The sequence below is a fragment of the Cervus canadensis genome, chromosome 18 (assembly GCF_019320065.1).
Source record: "Cervus canadensis isolate Bull #8, Minnesota chromosome 18, ASM1932006v1, whole genome shotgun sequence".
NCBI lineage: Eukaryota > Metazoa > Chordata > Mammalia > Artiodactyla > Cervidae > Cervus > Cervus canadensis.
In genome coordinates this window covers 49,604,759-49,631,195 of record NC_057403.1, presented here as the reverse complement: position 1 = coordinate 49,631,195, position 26,437 = coordinate 49,604,759, and the positions used below count along the sequence as shown (strand labels likewise).

Sequence of the window (26,437 nt, the reverse complement as noted above, 5' to 3'; positions counted from 1 at the left end):
AAGAGAGTTTATTTCCGGTTTTGAGAGCCAATGGGATGGTGCTGATATTGTTAAATTTGAAGTTCTGAGATATAAGATGGGGAAGAGTTAGAGATTGAAAACATGAACAAAGGCCTTTATCTTGGAAGGTCTTTGAAGCTGGATAAATGGGAAACCAAACTGGATATGTATCAGATGCATAAAGGGAATAAGAAAAGATAAGGCTGGTAGGTAATTTAGGGTTCAATTATGAAAACCCTTGATTCTTAGGCAGAAGGAAGCCACTTAGGGATATAAAAGCAAGAAACTAGATTTCTAAGAGATCTCAGCATTCTAGAAACTAATCTCTATGTTACCGAGCACAACTGTTCAGGCAACTGTTATCTAAATTTACAATGAGCAATGTCAAGAGATTATGGGAAGATGAGAAAATATTGATCCATGATTTAGGTCTTTGTGGGAGTAGTGTGGGGACCTATGAGGCATTATGTTGAGTAGCACATTATCATTATGGGTCTGTAACATACATTTGTTTTTCTGTTGTCTAGAAAGTCCAGATCAATAATGGAAAAAACACATGAGAAGATAAAAATTTAGAATTTTAGGGTAGAGCTAGTTTAAAAAGGGAAATACTTATGAGGAAGTTGTTAAAAATATAATTTGTGATTAAATTAGTACTTTCTTTAAACTTACTTATTTGACTTTACCTTGTACTGTATTTCTAATGAATTTAAGATAGGGAGTGGTGAAAAATTAATTAAGGAGATGCAAAATCTAGTTATTTTCAAATACCTTCTTTTTTTTTTTTTCCAAATGCCATTCTATTTCATCTTCAGAATTTTATTTCATTCTTGCATTTGTTCAGGGTATACTGAGTGGTTCTTAAGTAACAGGCATTGTATACATAATATATTTGTGAATTTAAATCTTCACTGTAGCACTTAGCAACTTTCTATGGTTCCTGTTGTGCATAACTTAAGTTAGAGGGAAACATGGCTAATGACAGTAGTCCTTAAGTAAGACTTAGGAATGAGAAGGAATAGTATTACTGAGTAATGAGTGAGATTTTAATGAAATTCCTTTACCAAATATACTTACTGTAGACAGAATTTGCTGAGTAATTTACACCTTGTAGGATGACAAAACATTTGCTAGCAGAAACCACAGAATAGACAAATTATATTCTTTGCCCCACTTTCTGTTCTCAAAGCTGTTATGTGGTAGTTTTCCCTTCAGTATTAGTATTACAATCTAGTATCTATGATACTAGAACTCAGTTCATAAACAGAATTTCATGAACCAATTTTTTTGGTTTCACTGACACTATAATTTCTTATTTTCTTTCTTTTGGTTTCCCAGAACATGACTTTGACTCACTTGTACTGTGCAGATGGAATTTTTAACTGCTCAACAGCTGAATAATTTGTAAATTTCCCTTGCAGTTTCTCAGACTTTCTGCATTTCTTATAATTAAATAATTAATAAATTCAACTTACAATTAAATGAAGAGGATATATCAGTACTGCTTACAAGCTATTTCGTATTTCCCTCCCTCCCTTTCTTTCATTCCACTGAAAAAAAATCATCATTAGCCATGCCCTCATCTTAATCTCTGTGGATTTGACAATCCCTATCAGATCTTTAGTTGGTATAAGATTAAGGAAAGGGAATGATTCTTCTTGTGAGAAGAATTCATTCTTTAAGATAAAAAGAATGTCATGGATAACCCAGCAGGGCACAACAACTCCATTCTCTTTTGTTATGAATTATGGTTTTTGACACAAAAATATGCCTGATTAAATATTGCTCAAGCTAAAATTTCTGGGTATGACAATTTAAAGTATGATGAGTGATTAAAATAAAATGACCTAGGACTAAAAAATTCTTTTATAGATAATTACATGTGGATAAATGGAACATGACTATACTCTGGAGATAATTTCAGAAAATATGTAGGTGAGAAATGAACATAAAGAATAATACATTTTTTTGACACTGGAAGATGTAATTAATTGACAGTGATTTATTAAAATGGAGAAACCTGAAAGGTTAAAATTTTAGAAAGACAATGTGCTTATTATGTGTTACAACAAATCATTTTTTCTCAGTGCTTCTTTTATATCAGTCTGCCATATATTTTAATTGTTCTTATATTTGAGGCTTATGATGAAGGGTGTATAGTAGGTAAAGGTTACTAATGCTTTTCTCAGATATGTTAACAAATATGTTAACAAAACTTTAGAGGACTAACAGGAAATAATTTTATAACAGCAGGGCTAAATAAGCAATTTAAGAGGTAAAAAAATACTTCTTGGTCTAATAATGTTATTATTTAGAAATGACCAACAACTCACTAATGCACACAATCTGGCCTACATGCTCCGATCTACTAAGTTCTTATTTAATATTATTTAGGAAATTTGGGTCCTTATTGTAGATCTCTAGCTAATTTATAAGAGTAGTAAACAGTTATTTAGAAAATTCATGACTCCTCTGTAATATAATTGTCTAACAACATTTAGCTATTGACTTAGGCAGGAAGTGGAGTAGGACCACAGAATACTTGGTAATAATGATAAAATCTGTCTATAAGCAAAAAGGATAATTAGGCCAGGCCTTTTCTGAATAACACGAAGGCAAGTTATTGTCTCTGACAGTGGCTTTCAAACATTTTTGACCACAGTCCACAATAAAAGCTAAATTTTATGTCATCACCCAGTTAAGAACACAAACACTAAAACTTTTATGAAACAACACTAAATGTGGGATACTGTTGATATTTTTTACCTTTTATTCTATTAAATATAAGGCCCTTACCAGAAATCATTAAAATCATTTCATGACTCACTAATGAGTAGTGACCTTAGCTGCTCTATAAGAAAACCAGGGCTATTTATGTGGTCATTCTCTTCCTAGAGTAGAAAGTACTCTACAAGTGGGGCTGGATAGGTTGGAAGGTATGGCTTAACCAATTTCTTTAGATTCCAACATGCTTGAAAAGTGAAAGTGAAAGTTGCTCAGTTGTGTCTGACTCTGCGACCCCCTGGACTGCAGCCCGCCAGGCTCCTCTGCCCATGGAGTTCTCTAGCCAGAATACCGGAGTGGGTTACCATGCCCTTCTTCAGGTGGTCCTCCCAACCCAGGGGTCGAACCCAGGTCTCGCACTGCAGGCAGATTCTTTCCCATCTGAGCCACCAGGGAAGCCCATCAACATGCTTAATTAACATTTAAAATAGAAATTTCATCCTTTAAATTTTGCCATAGGTTTTCACAATATTACTTCCCTAAGTAACTGCTACTTCCCTGTTTAGAATGTATATTTATACATGAAATATAGCATATGGTTAAAATATTTAAAAAATATTTATGATTATTTAACATATTTCTCAAATTAAATATATTTTTCATAGCAACATATGATCAGTGTAGTAAACTAAAATGCAAAAATTATATAAAGAAAATCCCACAACCAAAAGATAATCCTAGTAACATTTCTATATGTCATTTTATTTTTATATTTTTCCTACACATGGGTATACTAAAGACATCTACACTCATACAATTAGATTATGCACACAGATGTGCCTCCTTCCCAAGTGTTAGACACTAAACATCTGTTCATCAAAAATTATTCTAAAATATTTCGCAGGCTGGAAACTATAATAAAATGTCATCATTTATTATTTCTCTATTTTTGGACATTTAGATTTTCCCAGTTTGCTACAGCCTTTTATTTTTGGCCATGAAAATGTATGCATTTATTTGATTTATTAATTCAGTTGCATTTATTTTTCTATAGATATTTTCTCCTTTGTTTTTATGCTTACAGATCCCTTCCCAGTCTAGGAAGAAGTAAATATTTAAATGACTGAGAATAAGCCCAAAGTCCTGTTTTTGTTTCGGGCAACCAAATTGAGGATACTGTTCCGTTCACTTAGAAACAGCAGTGGGTAGTAAGTATCATCGAATGGGTTTTTAACATCTAATTAGATATATTACTAGGTGTCAATGCCTGGCTTGTAGTAGAAGTTCAATAAATATATATTGTAAACAACAATCCCTCTTAAAAAAAATTTTCTGTATGTGATTTTAAGAGTAGTATTTTGGTAGGTTTAAATTTGCATATAATTTACCTTTTTTTTAAAAAATGAAAAAGCACTAAAAGTAGTAAATAGTTATGAAAATGTAACAAATAGGAAGTGAATCTCTTGAAATCTTGCTCTCCGAAGATAAATGTTAACAATTTGATGAGTATTTTTCTAGATTTTTTTCTATGAAGTATTATTCATTTAAGTACACAAAAACATATCAAATATATCTTTACTGTTATCTTTACTGTTGGGGAAAAAAGAGCAAATTATCCAGTTATTGTATCCACATGTAAAACAATTTCACAGGAAACTAGAACTAAAAAGAATGGAATTTTGCCATTTGCAACAACAAGGATGGACTTTGAAGGTATTATGCTTATTGAAGTAAGTCATAGAAAGACAAATACTGTATTTTTACTTATATGGAGTCTAAAAAGTAGAACAAACGAATACAACAAAAGAGAAACAGACTTATAGATAGAGAGTATAAACCAGTGGTTACCCGAGGGACGTGGAGGAGGAAATGGCAACCCACTCCAGTATTCTTGCCTGGAGAATCCCATGGACAGAGGATCCTGGTGGGCTATAGTTCACGGGGTCACAAGAGTTGGACACAACTTAGCAACTAAACTACCATCACCACCAGAGGGAAGAGCAGTGAGGTGATGGGCAATGGAGGGGATGGGAATTAAGAGTTAAGAACAACTAGGTATAAAATAAATAAGATACACAGATATAATTTCAGCACAGGAAATATAACCAATATTTTATAATAACTTTAAATGAAATATAATCTATAAAAATACTGAATAACTATATTGTACTCCTGAAATTAATATAACACTAAGTCAACTATACTTCAATTTAAAAAATTAGGACTAGCTGTATGGACATGGAAAGATTTAAATAATGTATTATTATATGAAAAAAAAAGAAGACAAGTCTTTAAAAAACTGATCTACCTTTATGAAAATAAAGAGATTTTCCCCCATTTTTAAACCATCAGTGCATTCCTGTGATAATCACCTGCTTGACGGTCTTAAGAAATTCTTTCAAAATACAAATGTAATTAAATGAATAGTATTTTTGATAGCATTTTTGACTGATAGTTTGCAAGTGGGCTAAATTTTCGGTTTTAGATATGCTGACTTTGTATCGTTGTTGTTGCTCAGTCCCTAAATTGTGTTTGAGTCCTTGTGACCCCATGGTCTGCAGAACGCCAGGCTCCTCTGCCCTCCACCATCTCCTGGAATTTGTTCAAATTCACGCCCACTGAGTTGGTGCTGCTATCTAACCACCTCTTCCTCTGTTGCCCCCTTCTCTTTTTTCCTTCAATCTTTCCCAGCATCACAGTCTTTTCCAATAAGTTGGCTCTTCACATCAGATGGCCAGAGTACTGGAGTTTCAGCTTCAGCATCAGGCCTTCCAATGAATATTCAGGGTTGATTTCTTTTATGATTGACTGATTTGGTCTCCTTGCAGTTCAAGAGACTCTCAAGAGTCTTCTCCAGCACCACAAATGGAAAGCATTAATTCTTCAGTGCTCAGCCTTCAGTGCTCTTCTGCTTCTGTTAGGTCCTTGCCATTTCTGTCCTTTATTGTGCCCATCTTTGCATGAACTGTTCCCTTGGTATCTCTAATTTTCTTGAAGAGATCTCTAGTCTTCCCTATTCTACTGTTTTCCTCTATTTCTTTGCATTGTTCATTTAAGGAGGCCTGTTTACTTCTCCTTGCTATTCTCTGGAACTCTGCAGTCAGTTGGGTGTATCTTTCCCTTTCTCCCTTGCTTTTGGCTTCTGTTCTTTCCTGAGCTATTGGTAAAGCCTCCTCAAACAACCATTTTGCCTTCTTGCATTTCTTTTTCTTTGGGGTGGCTTTGGTCAGTGCCTCCTGTATCATGTTACATACCTCCATACATAGTTCTTCAGGCACTCTGTCTACCAGATCTAATCCCTTGAATCTATTCGTCACCTCCACTATTTAAACGAAAAGGATTTAATGCAGGTCATACCCGAATGGCTTAGTGCTCTTCCCTGCTTTCTTCAATTTAATGCTGAATTTTGCAATAAGGAGCTCATGATCTGAGCCACAATCAGCTCCAGGTCTTGATTTTGGTGATTTTATATAAAGCTTCTCCATCTTCAGCTGCAAATAACATAATCAGTCTGATTTCTGTATTGCCCACCTGGTGATATCCATGTGTAGAGTCATCTTTTGGCTTACTGGAAAAGTGTATTTGCTATGATCAGCATGTTCTCTTGACAAAACTCTGTTATTTTTTGCCCTGCTTCATTTTGTGCTCCATGGCCAAACTTGCCTGTTATTCTGGGTATCTCTTGACTTACTACTTTTGCATTCCAATCCCCTATGATGAAAAGGACACCAAAGGACATTTAATGTTAGTTCTAGAAACTGATGTAGGTCTTCAGAGAACTGGTCAACTTCAGTTTCTTTGGCATTAATGGTTGGGGCATAGACTTGGATTACTGTGATGCTGAATGGTTTGCCTTGGAAATGAGCCGAGATCCTTCTGTTGTTTTTGCCACTGCACCCAAGTACTATGTTTTGGACTCTTTTGTTGACTGTGAGGCCTACTCCATTTCTTCTAAGGGATTCTTGCCCACAGTAATAGATACAATGGTCTCCTGAATTAAATTCGTCCATTTTCATCCATTTTATTTATTTATTTATTTTTCATTTATTTTTAATAGTTGGAGGCTAATTACTTTACAATGTTGTAGTGGTTGTTGCCATACATTGACATGAATCAGCATTGGATTTACATGTGTTCCCCATCCCGATCCCCCCTCCCGCCTTCTTCCCCATCCCATTGCTCTGGGTCTTCCCAGTGCACCAGCCCTGAGCACTTGTCTCATGCATCCAACCTGGGCTGGTGATCTGTTTCACACTTAATAGTATACTTGTTTCAATGCTATTCTCTCAGAACATCCCACCCTCGCCTTCTCCCACAGAGTCCAAAAGTCCGTTCTGTACATCTGTGTCTCTTTTTCTGTTTTGCATATAGGGTTACCGTTACCATCTTTTTAAATTCCATATATATGCATTAGTATACTGTATTGGTGTTTATCTTTCTGGCTTATTTCACTCTGTATAATGGGCTCCAGTTTCATCCATCCATTTTAGTTCACTGATTTTAAGATGTTGATGTTCTCTCTTGCCTTCTCCTGCGTGACCACATCTCATTTACCTTGTTTAATGGACCTAATGTTCCAGGTTCCTATGCAGTATTGTTTTATAGCATTGGACTGTATTTTCACCACCATCATTTTCACATCCACAACTGACATTCTTTCTGCTTTGCCCCAGTCGTTTCATTCTTTCTGAAACTATTAGTAATTGCCCTATGCTGTTCCCTAGTAGCATACTGTACACCGTCTGACCTGGGGGCCTCATCTTCCGGTGTCATATCTTTTTGCTTTTTGATATTGTTCATGGGGTTCTCACGGCAAGACTACTGGAGTGGATTGCCATTTCCTCCTCCAGTGAAGCATGTTTTGTCAGAACTCTTCACTGTGACCCATCCATCTTGGGTGGCCCTGCACAGCACGGGTCATAGTTTCATTGAGTTACGTCAGCCCCTTTGCCATGACAAGGCTGTGATCCATATAGGAGTAGCTTTGTAAACTAGCTATAAAATTATATTAGCTTTATGAAGTTATATTAGCTTCATAACATGAATGAATAACTTCATCTTTTTCAGCATTCTGAAACATTTAATCTAGAACTGAAATTATCGGCATCTTGAAAGTCTGAAAGAGGGACTTCCCTGGTGGTGCAGTGATTGAGAATCCGCCTTCTGGTGCAGGGGACATGGGCTCGACCCCTGCTCATGGACCAGGACCCCGCATGCTGTGGGGCAGCCTGACCGGATCACAGAGCCCACGCTCTCTGGAGCATGAGCACCACAGTATGCCATGACGAAGGCCCAGTGCAGGCAAAGGTAAAAGAAATATGCTTTACAGAAGAAAGTCTAAAAGAGGTAATTGATAAAAAATAAAACCAGTTTTTGTCTTGGAATCTATTGTACGGTTTAATATACGTATGTTTTAAAGTATAATTTGTTCAAATCATCTATATCCAGATTTAAGTTTCTTTGACAGCGGTATATCAACATATTTGACTATATAATTGACTCTTGAATAACACAAATTTGAACTGCTCAGGTCTGCTCATATGCAGATTTTTCTCAATAGTAAATACTACAGTACTACATAATTCACACTTGGCTGAATTGAAGGATATAGAGGAATTAGGCCCAACTATAGATTATAGGCAGATTTTCAACTGCACAGAGGGTTGGTGCACCTAACCTCCCGTGTTGTTCAAGGGTAAACTGTAATTGAGTTTGTCAGTTTCTCCTTGAATTTTTCAGTTTTTGTTTTATGGAATGTAGAAATTCTGTGCTTATGAAGCAGCATGATGACAATGTTAAATGTGTACAATTAGCTTAAAGGAAGTGCACTCTGGCATATTTAATAAAATTATATAAAATGAAAATTGCCATATAATGAGTTCTTTTTTAATTTAGTTCATTTAAAAATGGAGGAGTAACAATACCTCTGTTTACATGTAACTTCATGGTTAGGACTTGAGCAGTCTCAAAGAAGCTTATGTTGTATGTAAGGATTCCTTTTCCTTCTTAGAGAATTGAAATGTTTGGACCTTATCTCAGTCAGCTAAGCCATCTGTTAAGATTAGACATCCTTTGCTTTGTATTATTTCCCATTTGCTTTGATTGCATTTCCTTTTATCTAATGTAAAACAAGATTTTTCTTTATAGTCACATATCAAAACAATTTACATGTTATATAAATTTGTATAATATTCCAGTTTCTATTCAACATATGAAAAAAAACTAGGATTAATCTAGTAAATTGAATCCTAATTTTTACTTCTTTTAAGATGAGCTCTGTTAACTAATTCACCACTTCATACTTTGATCAAGATATCTCAAGTAATCATTCCTAACCTCTGTTACTTCAACTGAAAAATAAGGACAATGATTTGGCTACATACATTAGGGATATATAAAGAATTTAGTGTTAATATATTTGTCACGAGGACTTTTTGTAATCTACTGATGTAAGTACACAGAAAGACAAGGTATAATATAAAAAGTGAAGATTTTATAAAGAGTGTGAAAACAGAACGATAATTTTTGCCATTCAGTTTACTTTGTTAATATTCGGTTGGCCAAAAAGTTTGTTTGGGTTTTTCTGGAAGATGTTACAAAATTTTTGGCCAACCCAATATATTGATTAAATGTACTATTATGCATATCTAGTCTTACCTGAACCATTTTTGAGATATCCATTTGCATCTACAGTTGTATACATGATGTAAGGTCCAGGTTGATTTACTCCAAAGGGCTACAATAAAAAAGAAATAGTTAAGCCTTGGAAAGTAAATGCATCATCAGAAGTTTCAGGCAAATCTATTCCAAAAAGTAAATACTTCTATATAAAATTCATTCATATTAGATAGCAGTTAGAGAACATGTTCATAAATAGATAACCAGTGTTATCTATTAAAAAACCTTGTATTAGTAGAAAGTCTTAACTTTAAGTGATTTGGTAATTTTATTTATATAGTCCATTAATTTTATTGGATGGTTCTAAAATCTAATAATGTCTCTTCTTTATTACATAAAGATGAATATTTAAGGAAGACTTTTCTTTACTACTTTTGGTCCCACCTTGAGTAGTTTTATTATGACATTTCTGTTGACTATATAGCATTGCTTTTCCCTTCGGGAATGAACTGGAATAGTTTATATTTTCCCAGTAAATATAAATAAAATCCATCCATTGTAATCCTAATAGGATAAAAAATACTGATGAGTAGTTCTAAAACATTTTACATCCTGCACTAGACTTAGAGAATACATTCTTTTCCAGTTAAGGAAAATGTAAGTTTTATCATATATATATACATGTTAAAATATATTTGGTTATGCCTCTTTTAAATTTCTACGTGAATGGAACAATACTTTATGTATCCTTCTGTGACTGTTTAAAAAATATATTAATGTGAGACTCATCCATGATTAAGCATGTACTATAGTTCAAGGTTGTATTCTACTGCATGATTATAGCATAAGTATTTTTCATTATTTTGTTGATCAACACTCATTTCCATCTTCTTTGGCCATGATAAACATGGCATTCTTATGTATGCCACCTATGCACAGGTGGAGTACTCCACTGCATGATTACAGCACAAATATTTTTCATTCTTTTGTTGATCAACACTCATTTCCATTTTTTTTGCCATGATAAACATGATTCTTATGTATGTCACCAAATGCATAAATGCAAACATTTATCACTTCTACTAGCTGTAAATTACTTCACACGCTTAGTAACAAACATCACTAATGTGATATACACTTCTTAATACAAAATATTTCATCTCTTATGGGTTTGTTTCTTTGGAATGGTGAATGCTCTTTAATATTTTAAACCTGTCTCATTGCAGTGAGGCTTGGAGATAATACTTGTGAGACTATATTTATCACAGTGTTGTAACCTCAGATTCATTTTATTACCCATGGTCGAGTTTATGTACTGGAAGACTGGTATCTTAGGCTGTAAGTACTGTATTTTGTGAACCTTCCCAATTAAATTCTTGAATATTTTTTTCTAATCCTCATTTGGAAAATTTCATACTCCTATCTATAATATCTTATTTTACAGATTTTATAAGTTTTTTCTTTTGTTCTACAGTCAATTGAAAAAAATCATATAAGCAAGTCTCTGTTATGAGTCCTAAAGCTGAAATTAACTTCCTACCATGCACCAGTCACTCTGACATTGAAAAACAAGAATCCAGAAATCCAGACGTGATTCCTTCATACAACGGTTCTCAAAGTGTGGTGCAAGGACCCCTGGAGTCCAAAAGCCCCATTGGTAAAAAGTGTGGGCATTAGCAGCAACACTAAAGAACAAAATAGCAAAATGGCAGACATAAATCTACCTTACTAGTAATTATATTAAATGTAAATAGATTAAACTCTGCTATCAAAAGGCAGAGATGAGCAGGATAGAACATCATCTAAGTATATGCTGTCTATAAAAGACACACTTTAAAAACAAATGCTTTTACAACAAATAGGCTGAAGTAAGTAAAAGCATGGAAAAGATATACCATGCAAACAGTAACCAAATAAGAGCTGGAGTAGCCATATTAATATCAGACAAAACAGACTTTAACATAAAAATGTTATTGGAGACAGAAAATGGGAGTTTGTAACAACTAAAGAGTCAATCCATCAAGGAGACAAAATTATAAACATAAATGTGCCTAATTGAGCTCTCAAATATATGAGGTATTGATGGTTGAAATAGATAACAATAGGGGATACTCTTACAAGTACTAATAATAACACTAGTGTCATTGATGGATAGACCGATGAAGCATAAGATCCATAAGGAAACAGAAGACTTGGACAACACTAGAATAGATTTAGTAGACTAGAACACTATGCAACTTTAGCAGAATACATAACTCTTCTCAAACATACAAGGAATATTCTCTAAGGGGAAACATATACTAGACCATAAAACAAGTTCCAATCAATGTAAAAGTACTGAAATTTTTACAAAGTTTGTTCTCTGACCACAACAGAATTAAACTGGCAATCAGTAACAGAGCCCACGCACAACAATGAGGAGCTTTTGCACTGCAATGAAGACGCAGTGCAGCAAAAAAACAAAATAAAACAAAACAAACAAAAACAACCACAGAAACAAACATGAGGAATTCATAAATGAGTGGAAATTAAACAACAGACTTCTAAATAACCAGTAAGTTATGTGACAGAGTTGGAAAAATTCACTGATATAGCTTCAAATTCCACATTACAACTAACTTAAGTAACTGCTACTGCTGAATTTCAGGAAATTATTATGTAATAAAACAGAGGTTAACATGTAATGGTTTTATTGTTTTAAAATGATTTAATAGAAATATTTAAAATTGTTCCAGTTTTAATTTCAAATAGAAATATTGATAAACAAAACTCACCTAAGAACAACTATTTGTAGTCTTCAGAATAAGAAGTTTTGAGAACTGCTGCTCTGTACTATGTACATAATGAGTACTTCAATCTTTACTCTGCCTTCCCAATGGACATGATATGACTGACCCCTGAGCCTATGTGTTTGGTTTCTTACCCCTTGGGAGGCATGCATGCTCGGCTGCTCAGTTGTGTCTGACTCTTTGCCCTCCCATGGATTGCAGCCCACCAGGCTCCTCTGTCCATGGGATTTTCCTGGCATGAATACTGGAGTCGGTTGCCATTTCCTCCTCCAGGGGATCTTCCTGACCCAGGGATTGAACCTGCATCTCCTGCATTGGCAGGAGGATTCTTTACCACTGAGTCACTGGGAAAGCCCTCTTACCCTTATATCATAACATTTAACATGTTTTAGGAATCACAGCTTACTGGGAGCAGAAGCTCAGAAGCAAAAGACTGAAATTAGAGCCAGTACTGGGGGGGAACACTTAAACTGATTGAGAAATTGCTGGAGAATCAGTGTGAACTAATTTGAGAGTTCCTATTTAACCTGTAGAGGAGGGCCAGCTGAGAAGCACTTGTGCAAGTCACAGATTAGGGACACAGGCTCACTGAAGTCTGAGATTTAATCAGAGGATTACAGGATGCTTTTCCTACCATAGTTTTATACTTCACCACCACATCAATTGGGTTCCTAGTAATGAGATTACAGTTAAAAGATCTGAAGACCTCTGATCCATTTAAGGGTGACACAAAGACAATAGAGACAAAAACAAAGATGCTAGAGGAAAACTCTGTCTCTTCACAGCACAGCTACTGCCAACAGGAACAGTCTTAACTCCTAGCAGATAAACATAAACCCTCATCATGAAGGCTTATCTACCACAGTTCCTTTCACCCAGTAGCTCATGTCTGGTGCTCAACAAAAATTTCAATGCATGCCAAAAGGCAGAAAACAAAGTGTGAGAGGACAAAGCAAGCATCCGAACCAGACTCAGATATGGCGATGCTGGAATTATCAGACCAGAAATTAAAGTAACTATGATTAATATGACAACACCTCTAATGGACAAAAGTAGACAATATGCAATGAAAGGTTGTTAATGTAGGCAAAGAGATGGAAATGCCAAGAAAGAATCTAAAGGAAATGGAGGAAATAAAAAATACTGCAATAGAAATGAAAAATGCCTTTGATGAGCTCATCAGTAGACTGCATACAGATGAGGAAAGGATCAGTAAGCCTGAAGATATATCAATAGAAACTTCCAAAACTGAATTGGAAAGAGAAAAACTAATGAAAATTTGGAACAGACTATCTAAGAACTGTGGGACAATTATCAAAGGTGTAACATATGTATTGTGGGACTACCAAAAGGAAAAGGGAAAAAAGAACCCAAGAAATATTTGAGGAAATAATATAAGAATTTTCCAAAATTAGTGACAGACACCAAACCACAGATCCAGGAAGTTTAGAGAATACCAAACAGGAAAAATACCTAAAAACCTATATCTATACATATCACACTCAAATCAGTAGAAAATCAAAGACAAAGAGAAAATCCTGAAAGTACCCTAAGAAAAGGTGTAAAGGAATCCATGTAACACTATGATACAATTAGAAATACTCATTTGAGGTTCACGACAATGAGTCAGTGGTGGTGACAACATTCATGGCTGTGTATTTTTCTTTAGAAATGCCTAGTAGCCGAGAGCTGGGAGTGAACAAGAGAGACAGTTGGATTAACCCAGGGGTGTATCTTTGCCAGGCAGGTAGAGGAAAAGCATAGTGCTTATGGGAGTTAAACATAGTGGCAAAAGTGATGGTTGATATATGGTAGCTAAATAAGGAGGGAGGTACAGAAAACAGGTTGATACAGGTCAAGAAACTAACAGATTTAAAATTGAATAGGTATAGTTATAATAACAAGTGTGAGAAGACTGGAAAAAATAGCTTTGGATTAGAGTTGATGGATGGCACTGAGATTTCAAAAGTTAAACATTTCTGATAGATAAGGTCCATCATTATAGCGGTAAAGAATCCACCTGCAAGTCAGGAGAAACGGGTAGCCACGGGTTTGATCCTTGGGTTGGGAAGATCCCCCAGAGGAGGAAATGGCAACCCACTCCAGTATTCTTGCTGGGAAGATCCCATGGACAGAGGAGCCAGGTGGGCTACAGTCCACAGGGTCGCAAAGGGTCAGACATGACTCAGCGACCGAACACAGAGCAAACGAAGCAGCGGGCCTATCACACGGACACAGGAGCGAGCAGTTAAAGCTGAATGAAGATGAAGGAGTCTGGAAACAAACGAATTTGGGTGAGATGAATTGCTGATTTAAATATTCTTTCCTCTCTCCATATAGCAGACAGGTTGCCTGTAGCAGGTGGGAATATATAGGCAGCAGGACAGTATTTATTCAATTCATAATTTAACTCAACTGGTAAGAATATCATATGGTATGCACCTTTTCCTCTTAGTCTTATACTGGGTCATATCTAACATAACATTTTCTACTATGATCAAGTAGATCTGATATCAAAGCAATATGAAGAAGGCCCACTTTATCATGAAATAAATAATTTCACAAGTGGGCATATGTTTGATATATGGAGAACTGGGGTAGTATAGTGTGTATTTGTTTCTTTTAGTTTGCCACAAAATTGTGATCTATGATATCAGTGGGGAAGGAAAATGTGAAGGGCAGTTCAACAGGATCTGAACTTCAAATAAAGAAATCAATGAGTGAATGGGAGGCAGGCATATCACCTGCAGAAAAGCCCAAAGGTGCTGGACTGCTAAGACAACCATTGTAAGAGCAGCTCTGCATGCTGCACTTTACTTACGTGACTTTCTCAATGACTCTGTTCTCCACATGATGTAAATTTAAGATATGGAGAATGGGAGCACTAGTGATCTCAGAAATACAAATACAACCTGCCTTAAGCAAATGGCCTTTTCTACCAATTTTTCTGCTAGAACTTGTCGGTAAAATGAGTTGGTTCAGTTTCAACTTCTGTAAAGTTCTTTGCTTGACTAGGGTAATGAAAGAGCCACATGATGGGAAAATCGTCAATCAGAGAAAAGAACAAGAACAAAGGCTCTGAATGTTTCATAAACTGGGTAGACATTTCTTGAATAACCAAGTTAATCTTTGGCCTCCAATTAGTCAGACTTGCACTTAATTAAAAAAAAAAGACATTATTTTTATTAGCAGTTTCAGATTCACAGCAAAATTAAGTGGAAAGTCCAAAGAATTCCCATGTACCCTCTGCATCTCTCCTCCTCAGACCTCCCCTTCAAGATGTTCACATTTTTGATATGAAAGCAGGTATGTCTGACCAGGTACTCATGTGGTACTCACAGTGGCTGTGGTGACAGACCTCCCCTTTAGGATTGAGACAATATTCCCTGAGCTGCTCCAAGTATTGGTTGAGGATAGCTCACAGCTGAGTTCTTAACCTAAAAATTGTTCTCAGCCAAAGGGAGCTGGCTTGTATAAATTATAACCCCTTCCTGGGGACTGCCTGCATGCAATGTCTGATTGATGCAGAATACAAAGGCATGGCCCTTTTGCTTCAATCTGGGCCATCTTTGAAAAACCATCTTTGCTTCACAGCTCACAGATCAACTTCTTCTGACAGTCTTCATTACTCCAGAGGTCTTACTCTCAAGAAGAGTCTAGATTAAATCTTTGCATGCAAATCTCTGGGTCAGGTATTCCAAATGTCTTAAATATAGGACGTTTCCCAACCGTACATAGGACATTGATGATGAAGCAATGCTTTAAAGGTGTGTTAAAAATATGAGGCTATAATCAGAATACCTAGTTCTGTCTTTTAGTTACACTACTTAATGGCTCTATGACTTTGGATAGTTTATTTCTCTGAGCCTCAAGTTTCCTCATCTTTAAATTCAGGATAATTCCTTATGTAACAACGGTTACTACAAGGACTCAAACCAGAATATACCAACACACACACACAAAGACACACATGTGAATGCGCTCATGCTTTTAAATGAAATGTAGTATTCTTATTACAATTTAAATGAATTGGCAATTTCTTATTATTTTCACATTTGTTATTTCATGGAAACATTCCACTAGACAGCAAGTCAATATTAAGATTATACCAAAAATTCATTATTTATCTACTGTATGCTTGATCCTGTGCTATGAGTGAGGTATTCAAAGATGGTATGGTTCTTGACCTCAAGGGATTACAGTCTGGGGAAATGCATTAAATATGAACAGATAAAGTGTGACCAAGTATTACACATGTGAAATGGCAGCAGGATGCCCAGAAATGATGGGAGCTGTGGTCATTTTTCCAAGTGTATCAGAGAAGATTCAATAAGGAAATAAACCTTGAGATGAGAAAGTTTTTAGGAAAGGAACTTTATTCCTAGTAAACTTTACTTGAGCAATGAAGGACATTTTAATCACTTCTAAAAGTAATATCAATTTAGTTAAACCTATAACAACTATTTTGTGTGTATCTATCATGCAGAGAACTTTAACAGAAATATTTACAACTAAGAATTAAGGTTACTTACTGTTATCTTACGAGGACAGTCATTAGAACAGAGACCACTAAGAACTGTGGAAAAATTAAAAAAAGCCTATTATTACTGTTATAATGTAAGCTTATATTTAAAGTGAGCTCTAATTTTCCCCTAAAAATCTATTAATATGCCCTATTGATTCATGATCACAAGTAAAAATCAACCCAGTTTCCTAAGATCTGAGTAAATTAAATTTCTGTTGTTCACTTTATGCCAGTTATTTCAAAAGCCTTTATTAAGCAGTCAAGCTGATGCCATTTTTTGAAATATATAGGTGATATGATTAACTATGTATATATAACGTATCTGTTGGCCCTATTTCCCAGCTGGTTAGCTACATTCCAAGGATGGCTTAGAATCTGACAGAGAAGTACAAACCAATTAAAACTTATACTGAAAAAAACCAAATAGAACATTTAATATTTCATATCTCAAACGACTGTTACCATTTATCTACTCAAATTTTCTGGGTCAAAGAATTTAGGCACCCTTGATAACTTTTATGGAAAACATAACTACATATGCCAGCAAATTTGGAAAACTCAGCAGTGGCACAGGACTGGAAAAGGTCAGTTTTTATTCCAATCCCAAGGACAGGCAATGCCAAAGAATGGTCAAACTACCACACAATTGGGTTTATTTCACATGCTAGCATGGTAATGCTCAAAATCCTTCCAGACAGGCTTCAACAGCATGTGAACTGAGAACTTACAGATGTATAAGACAAACTAGATTCAGAAAAGGCATAGGAACCAGAGATCAAATTGCCAACATCCATTGGATCATAGAAAAAGCAAGGGAATTGCAGAACAACATCTGCTTCACTGACTATACTAAAGCCTTTGACTGTGTGGATCACAACAAACTGGAAAATTCTTCAAGAGATGGGAATACCAGACCACCTTACCTGCCTCCTGAGAAACCTGTACTCAGGTCAAGAAGCAACAGTTAGAAACAGACATGAAGCAATGGATTGGTTCCAAATTGGGAAAGGAATGTCAAGGCTGTATATATTGTCAACTTGCTTGTTTCCATGGGGTCACAAAGAGTCGGACATGGCTGAGCAACTGAACAACAACCACAAGGATATCTGAATATTCTTTCTATAACTAATATAAGCTTTGAAACATAACTATACTACTACCACCTCATGCAAACTAATTTCTTTGTAAGAAGGCACACTTTATGTGCTATTAAATATTTTATATGTTATAAATTAAAGGAAAATAGCTGATAATACCACTCAGTAATGAATTGTATGAATAATAATTGTGATTACTGGCTAGTTAAATATAACCATAGGAAAATGGTTCTTTATGTTCATTTATATTCCACAAATGTGAAATGATAATCATTCTAACAGAAATCTTATACTTGGGAAGGGTATATAAAATGCAAAGGCATTAAGAAATGAACATGACATATTTCATCACAAAGGAAAATGCCTGTTTATTTACTACAAAACATTTATATTAAATATGACCTGAAAAAAATATTTTATACCTCCAAATCAGTTTTTAATGTTTAAGTTCCTTACCCCAGCATAGTGCCTAGTTCTCACTCTCTTATTCTCAAACACTCCATGACCTTATTTCTCCCTCTCCTTTTATTAAAATTAATTTATTTGTTTTAATTGGAGGCTAATTACAATACTGTAGTGGTTGTTGCCATACACTGACATGAATCAGCCATGGGCTCAACTCTAGGCAGACATTAGTACTTATTTTTCACTTGTCCTAAAATGATTTTCCTAAATTTTCATTAACACATTATCTTGCTAAACAGTACACTATTTACTCACAAGTCTGTCTTTGTACCAGTATGAAAGTTCTGCATAATTTTTATCATGTTTTTAGGGCCTAGCCAAATCTATTTGCTCAATAAATGCTTGTTAAAAAAGGTAAAAGATGGATTATTCAATAAATGGTACTGGATAGTTGGATACTTGGAGGAAAATAAAGTTAGACTTTGATTCATAACATGAAAATTACACTGGGCAAAGACATAACTAATATAAAGAACTCTTATGCTTCAGTAATAAAAAGCCAACCCAGTTAAAAAATGGGCAAAGGATCTGAATAGGAATTTCTCCAAAGATGATATAGAGATACAAAAAGCTCATGAAAAGAGGCTCAGCATCATTAGTGATCAGGGAAATGCATAGCAAAATCACAATGAAATGTACACAATTCACAATGTCCACGAGGTGGAAACGACCCAAACGAATGTCCATTAGCAGATAAATGACTCTGAGCACACTCTGGGAGATAGTGAAGGATTGGGAAGCCTGACATACTGCAGTCCATGGGGCTGCAAAGAGCCAGACATGACTCACAGACTGAACAATAACAGCAGCAGCAGATGAATGAACAGACAAAACTTGGTATACACTCAGAAGAAATATAATTCAACTTTAAAAGGGGAGGAAATCCTGTCACATGTTAAAACATGGATGAACTTTGAGGACATTATGCTAAGCAAGCCAGTCATAAAAAGACAAATACTGTATGATACCACTTACATGAGCTATCTAAGTTTGTCAAATTCAGAGAAACAAAGTAGAATGGTGGTTACCAGGGTTTAGGGGGAGGGAAAGGGGACAGCTGTTAAATGGGTGCAGAGTTTCAAATTTACAAGATGAAAAAGTTCCGGAATCTGGTTCACAACAGTATGAATATACTTAACACTACTGAACATTTAAAAATGGTTAAGATAGTAAATTTTATGTTACTTTTTTTTTTAACCACACACACTAAAAGGTTAAGATTGTAAACAAACAAACCCATAATGAGATACTGGCTTCCCTGGTGTCTCAGTGGTAAAGAATTCGCCTGCCAATGCAGGAGACCTGGGTTTGATCCCTGGGTAGATTCCCTGGAGAAGGAAATGGCAACCCATTCCAGTATTCTTGCTTGGGAAACCTCATGGACAGAGGAGCTTAGTGGGCTACAGTCTTATGGGGTAGCAAAGAGTTGGACACGACTTAGCAACTAAACAACAAACAAATGAGATACCGTTTCATACCCATTTTTGTTGTTGTTCAGTTGCCAAGTTGTGCCTGACTCTTTGCGACCCCATGGACTGCAGCACGCCAGGCTTCGTATCCATTAGAATGGGTATGATCAAAAAGTCAGATTACAAATTTGGGTGAAGATGTGGAGAAACTGCATATTCATACATTTCTATGGGAATGCAAAATGGCCCAGCTGCTTTGGAAATGGCAATTCCTTAAAAAGGTGAACAAAGAATTCCCATTTAACCCAGCCATTTCATTCTTAGGTATATAGCAAGAGGAATTAAAATATATGTCCACACAAAAACTTGTACATGAATGTTCACAACAGTATTATTGATGATAGCCAAAAAGTAGAAATCATCCAAATGTCTATCAACTGATGGATAAACAAAATGTGGAATATTCATATAGATATTTGACAATTCATGTGGATATTTGACAATAAAAGGAATAAAGTGCTGATGCATGCTATATCAAAGATGGATCTTAAAAACAGTATGGTAAGTGAAAGAAGTCAGTCCCAAAAGACCGCGTATTACATGACCCCATTCATATGACATATCCAGGAATAGACAAATCTATGAATACAGAAAGCAGTGGTTGCCTAGGGCTGGGGCTGGGGGATTGATAGTGGCAGCTAAAGGGTACAGGGCTTCAGGATCATATGGTAGCTCTATTTTTAGTTTTTGCTATATACTGAGTGAAGTAAGTCAGAGAAAGAAACATAAGATATATGCAGAATTGAAAAAGAACTGGTACAAATGAACTTATTTACAAAACAGAAACAGACTCACAGACTTAGAGGATGAACCAGGAGAGCAGGGTGGGGGTGGGGGGAAGGGATAAAATGTTTGGAATTGAGATGTACCTACTGCTATACTAGGACCTACTGTCTAAAACCAGCAACTCTGCTCAATATTGTATAACAACCTAAATGGGAAAATGACATGAAAAAGGATACATGTATATATATAACTAAATCAGTTTGCAGTACACATGAAACTGTCACAACATTGTTAATCAACTATAGTATAAAATTAAAAATTTTTTAAAAAGGGTATAGGCTTCTTCTGTGGTGATGAAAATGTCTGTGGTGATACTCGCACAATTCTGTAAATATGCTAAAAGCCATTGAATTGTATACTTGAAATGGGCAAACAGCATGGTATGTAAATTACATCTCAATAAAGCTGTTACAAAATAAAAGATACCATAAAATTAAAAAAATGACAAGGGGCTGTGAACTTTTAAAAAAAACACAAAGAGATACTTGCTAACATTCAGAAGGCTTCTAGATATGGATGAGGAGATGATAATCTAATAAAAACAAAGGATATAGAGAAGCAATATCCAGAAGATAAAATACAAATAATAATAAAAAAACCAGGATGAAAGATACTCAGCCTCACTAGTCAGGAAAAAAAAATCAATTTTATACCCTAACAGAAAGGAAAAAATGAAAGACCAATAAAAATGTCTGTAGGAAAAACAAAACCAAAGATAAATGACAAACTATGAAGAATATTTACAAATTATATCATAAAAGATTAATCTAATATATACTATGGTATAAATCCATTCATAGAAATAAAAGTACAAATGGCTCTTGAACATATGAAAAGATGCAGAACTTTACTCAGTATAAGAAGAATGCAAAATAAGACAACACTTTTCACTTTATAGTTGGCAAAACTCAAAAAGTTTAATAATCTTTTGGGTTGGTGAAGGTGTTAGGAAATGTGAATTCTCCTATATAAAAGTAGAAGTGTCAACATCAAATTTTCATGAAGGGATATCTGTTAAAATAAAAGATACTTACAAATTCAAAACCAGGCAGAATTAATCTAAGGTGTTGGAAATTAAATTACTGGTTACCTTTAGGTGAACTGGGCTAGTAGCAGAAAGGGTGGGCAGGAGGAAGATTCTGATTGCTGGTATAATGTTTTTCTTGATCTGGGTGTAGTCACATGTGTATATTTACTTTGTCAAAACGTGCAGACCTCTGTACTTATGTACACTTTTCTACATGTATAGTTCAACAGAGTTTATTTTAAAAGTGTACATACATAATTTTTTAGTAGTTCCATTTTTAGGAATTTATTCTACAGGTATTAATTATAATAACAAGAGAATGAAAATAAACTGGTAATCTATCAATCAGAACTGATTAAATTATGTTGTATTCATACTGTTGTTGTTCAGTTGCTAAGTCTTGTCTGACTCTTTGCAACCCCATGGATGGCAGCACGCCAGGCTTCTCTGTCCTTCACCATCTCCCAGAGTTTGCTCAAATTCACGTCCACTGAGTTGGTGATGCTACCTGTCTCATCCTTTGCTGCCCTCTTCTCCATTTTCTGAGAACCCATGAACATGAACAGTATCCATACTACATGATACTGTTTGATAGTTAAAATAATGAGGTAGCTCTAGACTATATTGTTAAGGTATAATCTCTAAGATACATTGTTAAGTGGAGAAAGCAAAGTCTAGAACTACCATTTACGTAAAATAAAAGCATATCAACACATGTGCTTGTTTAAGTGCATAAAATATCTTGGACAGACACAAAGAAGAGGTTGCTTTGCGGGGCAATAAATGGACCACTGGGAAACTGGTGCAAAAGGGACTTACTTTTCACCATTATAGACTCTTGTATTTTTTTCACCATTTACATGGTGAAAAACAAATTTAGTAAAAAACCAAATTTCTTAGTGAAATAAAAATTCAGAGTGCTCAGATGAATATGTGGTAAACAGGACAGTGTTATGCTGGTGGGATATAAATGTCTGTGATCTTTGGGAAAGGTAATTTAGTACTGTCTATTAACACTAAAGCAAGGAGATTCAACCAGTCCATCCTAAAGGAGATCAGTCCTGGGTGTTCATTGGAAGGACTGATGCTGAAGCTGAAACTCCAATACTTTGGCCACCTGATGCAGAGAGCTGACTCACTGGAAAAGACCCTGATGCTGGGAGGGATTGGGGGCAGGAGAAGGGGACGACAGAGGATGAGATGGCTGGATGGCATCACCGACTCGATGGGCATGAGTTTGAGTAAACTCCAGGAGTTTGTGATGGACAGGGAGGCCTGGCGTGCTGCGATTCATGGGGTTGCAAAGAGTCGGACACGACTGAGTGACTGAACTGAACTGATTAACACTAAAAACACAGCCTCTCAACTCATCAAATTCATGTATATGAAATATTAGAAACCACCTATGTGTCCACTAAGAGTGAAAATGCTAAATAAATTATGGAACATCTATAGTTTTATGGAATGACATGGAGCTATTAAAGCGTGAAAGTGAAAGTGAAGTCGCTCAGTCATGTCCGACTCTTTGCCACCCCATGGACTGTAGCCCACCAGGCTCCCCAGTCCATGGGGTTCTCCAGGCAAGAATACTGGAGTGGATTGCCATTTCCTTCTCCAGAGGATATTCCTGACCCAGGGATCGAACCCAGGTCTCCCACATTGTAGGCAGATGCCTTGCCATCTAAAGCATGAGACTACCTACAACTGTTGACATGAAAGGGGGTTTATACTCTCTTGCTAAGGTAAAAAAAAAAAAAAAAAAAGACAAAGGCAGATATGTTCAGTAAGATTATATTTACAAATGTATATGTTGGATGAATTTCATAGATACAATATTAAATAAAAGAAGTCAGACACAGAGTATATACTGTATGATTACATTTATAGGACAGCTAGAAAAGGAAAAACTGTGGTGACAGAGATCAGAACAGTGGTTATACTTTTGCAGGGAATATAAGGAAGGGACCCTTCTTGGGTACGGGAAGTATTTTATTTCGATTGGAGTGTGGCTATAAGGGAAGGTACCTATGTAAAATCTTACCAAGCTATGCACATGAACACCCATTGCCACAACTGTATTTCTACTGTCTTGTCAGCTCACACCTAGATGTCTGTATTCCTAGGTGGTTACTCTCGTCAAAGCCCTCAGGTCAGAACATCAATTTTTTTAATGAACATCTATTTTTTTCTTCTGGACATTGCTGTAAAATTCATCTTCTTTATCTGCACACTTGATCACAGACTTTTTTGATGAAGAATCTAAATAGTAAGTGTGACAGATAATTTTAAGTGCCAACTTGACTGGGTCATGAGGTGTCCAGGTATTTGATCAAATATTACTCTAGGTGTGTCTGTGAGGGTGTTTTCAGATAACATTAACATTTAATCAGTAAACTGGGTAAAGTGGATTGTTTTTCGTAATGTGTGGGCCTCATCCACCCAGGTGAATAGAACAAAAGACTGGCCTCTCCTTAGGAAGAAGCTTCCTGCCTGATGGGTCCTCAAACTAGAACATCACCTTTTCCTGCCCGATGAACTGGACACCATTCTTCCTGGTTGTACAGCTGCCTGCTGGCCTTGTGACTCAAAGTGGGACACTGGCTCTGCAGATTTTGGACGTGCCAGCTTCCATAACTTTATGAATTAATTCCTTATAATAAATCTTTCTTTTTCTCTGTATTCTATTGATGTTGTTTTTCTGGAGAATCTTGATTAATTCAGTAAGTCTCTGTAGTTATTGGGTCAGTGACAAAATCTTTTCTTTGCCATAGGTGCCCATTTATCAATGATACTATCAATATTCTCTCTTATTAATCTTCAACAGAGTACATGGAGGTGAGTTAGTTTATACTTCTATCTGCTCATTCTTGCTTACTATGATCATGGCCTCTCCTTCCTAGAATGTTATACCACTACTCATTTTGGTTTTTCTAAACCTTAACCATCTTTCAAGGATCTAGGTTCTCAACTATCATCTTCACAGAAGACTTCTTTGATCTTAATAATCTTATATATATATAGTTCCATTCAACATTTGAGTATAAAGTTCTTTTCACTGTCCTTTAGCTATTTTACATGCATACCTCTTCCTCTTCCAAGTTGACAACGATAGATGGTTGCTACATAAATGGATAGATCCTCACTGAGAAAAACTAAGCAGCAGTCAAAGTGAAGACAATAATGTGCAAATGTGGGAGAAGATTACTAGATATAGTGACTGTAAGTGCTAATAAACAGATCTACAATATTTCCAAAACCCTCCCTTCATACATTCATTTTTGTAGCAACTTTACTGAGATATAATTCACATATCAGAGCATTCACCCGTTCAAAGGGTCCTATTCAATGGTTTTTAGTAAATTCCCAGAATTGTGCAATCATCAACACAATCAGTTTTCATCACAATAAAGAAACCCTGTACCTTTTATCTGTCATGCTCCATTCCCACCCCTGGCCCAAAACAACCACTAATCTACCATTCACTTACTATATATATTTGTGAATACTTTTCTAAAATAACATATGTTATTCGAGAAAAAATTTTAAAATATAGAGCAGGAAGGAGAAAATAAAAATCACTTTAACTGAACTATCCAGATACTGTTACCAACTTATTTTAATCCACTGTCATGGATTGAATGTTTGTACCAACACGCCCCCAAAGTTCATATGCTGAAGTTTCATATATGCTCTTCCTTAATCCTCACAGCAAGGCTGTGAAGTAAGTCTAATTACCCTCCTCCTCCCATCCTTTTTTCTTCAGGAGCAGAAACTGAAGCTTGGGCCAGTACATTACTCAAGGTCAGAAAGGGAACGACACTCTTGAAAGACCACGTGGTCACTAGACACTAACTCATTTAAAAAACACATTATCCTATATTTATATAAGATGGGAAATCAATGAACCATTGAATTATTTTATTTTCTGTACAAAATATCTGTGTTTTATTTAGCATAGTTGAGAGTATTTATTAAAAATTACATGAGTCTCTTTCATTTTATATATACCAAGATAAAAACTGAGTTCCTGTATCTATTTTTGTTTTTAACAAGACTTCCTCTATTAAATTTGAAGTTTCACACTATAGTGTATAATAGGATCATAATGAGAAGATTTAAATGTATCATAGATATACATATCATACATATGTCATATATATTATATAGGTATATGTTGTTTTACTGAGCTTTGCATTATTACACTTCTCAGACATTGTGTTTTTTTAAAATAAATTGAAGATCTGTGGCAACCTGGTGTCAAGCAAATCTGTCAGCGCCATTGTTCTATCAGCATTTGTTCACTTTGTGTCTCTGTGTCACATTTTGGTAATTCTCACAATATTTCAAACTTTATCATTTGTTACAATGATCTGTGCTCACCCATCTTTGATGTTATTACTATGACTTGCTGAAAGTTCAGACGATGCTTAGCATATTTTAGCAATAAAATATTTTTTAATTATAATTTTTAAGACATAATGATGTTGAACAGTTAATAGACTAAAGCATAATATAAACATAATTTTCATAGGCATTGGGAAACCAAAAAAGCTTGTTAACTCACATTATTGTGATACTCAGTTACTGCAGTCATCTGTAACCAAGTACCCGCAGTATCTCTGAGGTGTGTCTGTACACATATATGTCTTATAAAAAGAGCTGTCTACATAATACAGATAGAATATGCATTTCCTTGAGTTTTGCAACTAAAGACACAAGAAGGAATAATACTAATCCTTGGGCTTAATTAATGTTATTGTTTAATTAAGAATGTTCATTGTTTAATATTGTTGATAATATTGATAACTGTTTAATTAGGAATGCAGAACTCCCAAATAAAGGTTAACTTGTTCTTAGCATGAAATTATTATTTCACTATAAAACAACCTGACCTTTTTTCCAGTGACATCTATATAGGTACTGCAGCAGGAAAGGCA

General features: G+C 35.4%; 1 protein-coding gene across 1 annotated transcript in view; it reads right to left on the bottom strand.

The window, feature by feature from the left end:
• Positions 1–26,437, bottom strand: part of LOC122421319 (T-cell immunomodulatory protein-like) — a 79,293-nt gene that overhangs the window by 37,998 nt on the left and 14,858 nt on the right. Inside the window, exons 4-5 of the mRNA XM_043437175.1 lie at positions 16,664–16,707; positions 9,382–9,460 (exon numbers count right to left, since the gene is read on the bottom strand). Coding sequence (XP_043293110.1) covers positions 9,382–9,460; positions 16,664–16,707 — 123 coding nt within the window. The remainder of the gene's footprint in view (positions 1–9,381; positions 9,461–16,663; positions 16,708–26,437) is intronic.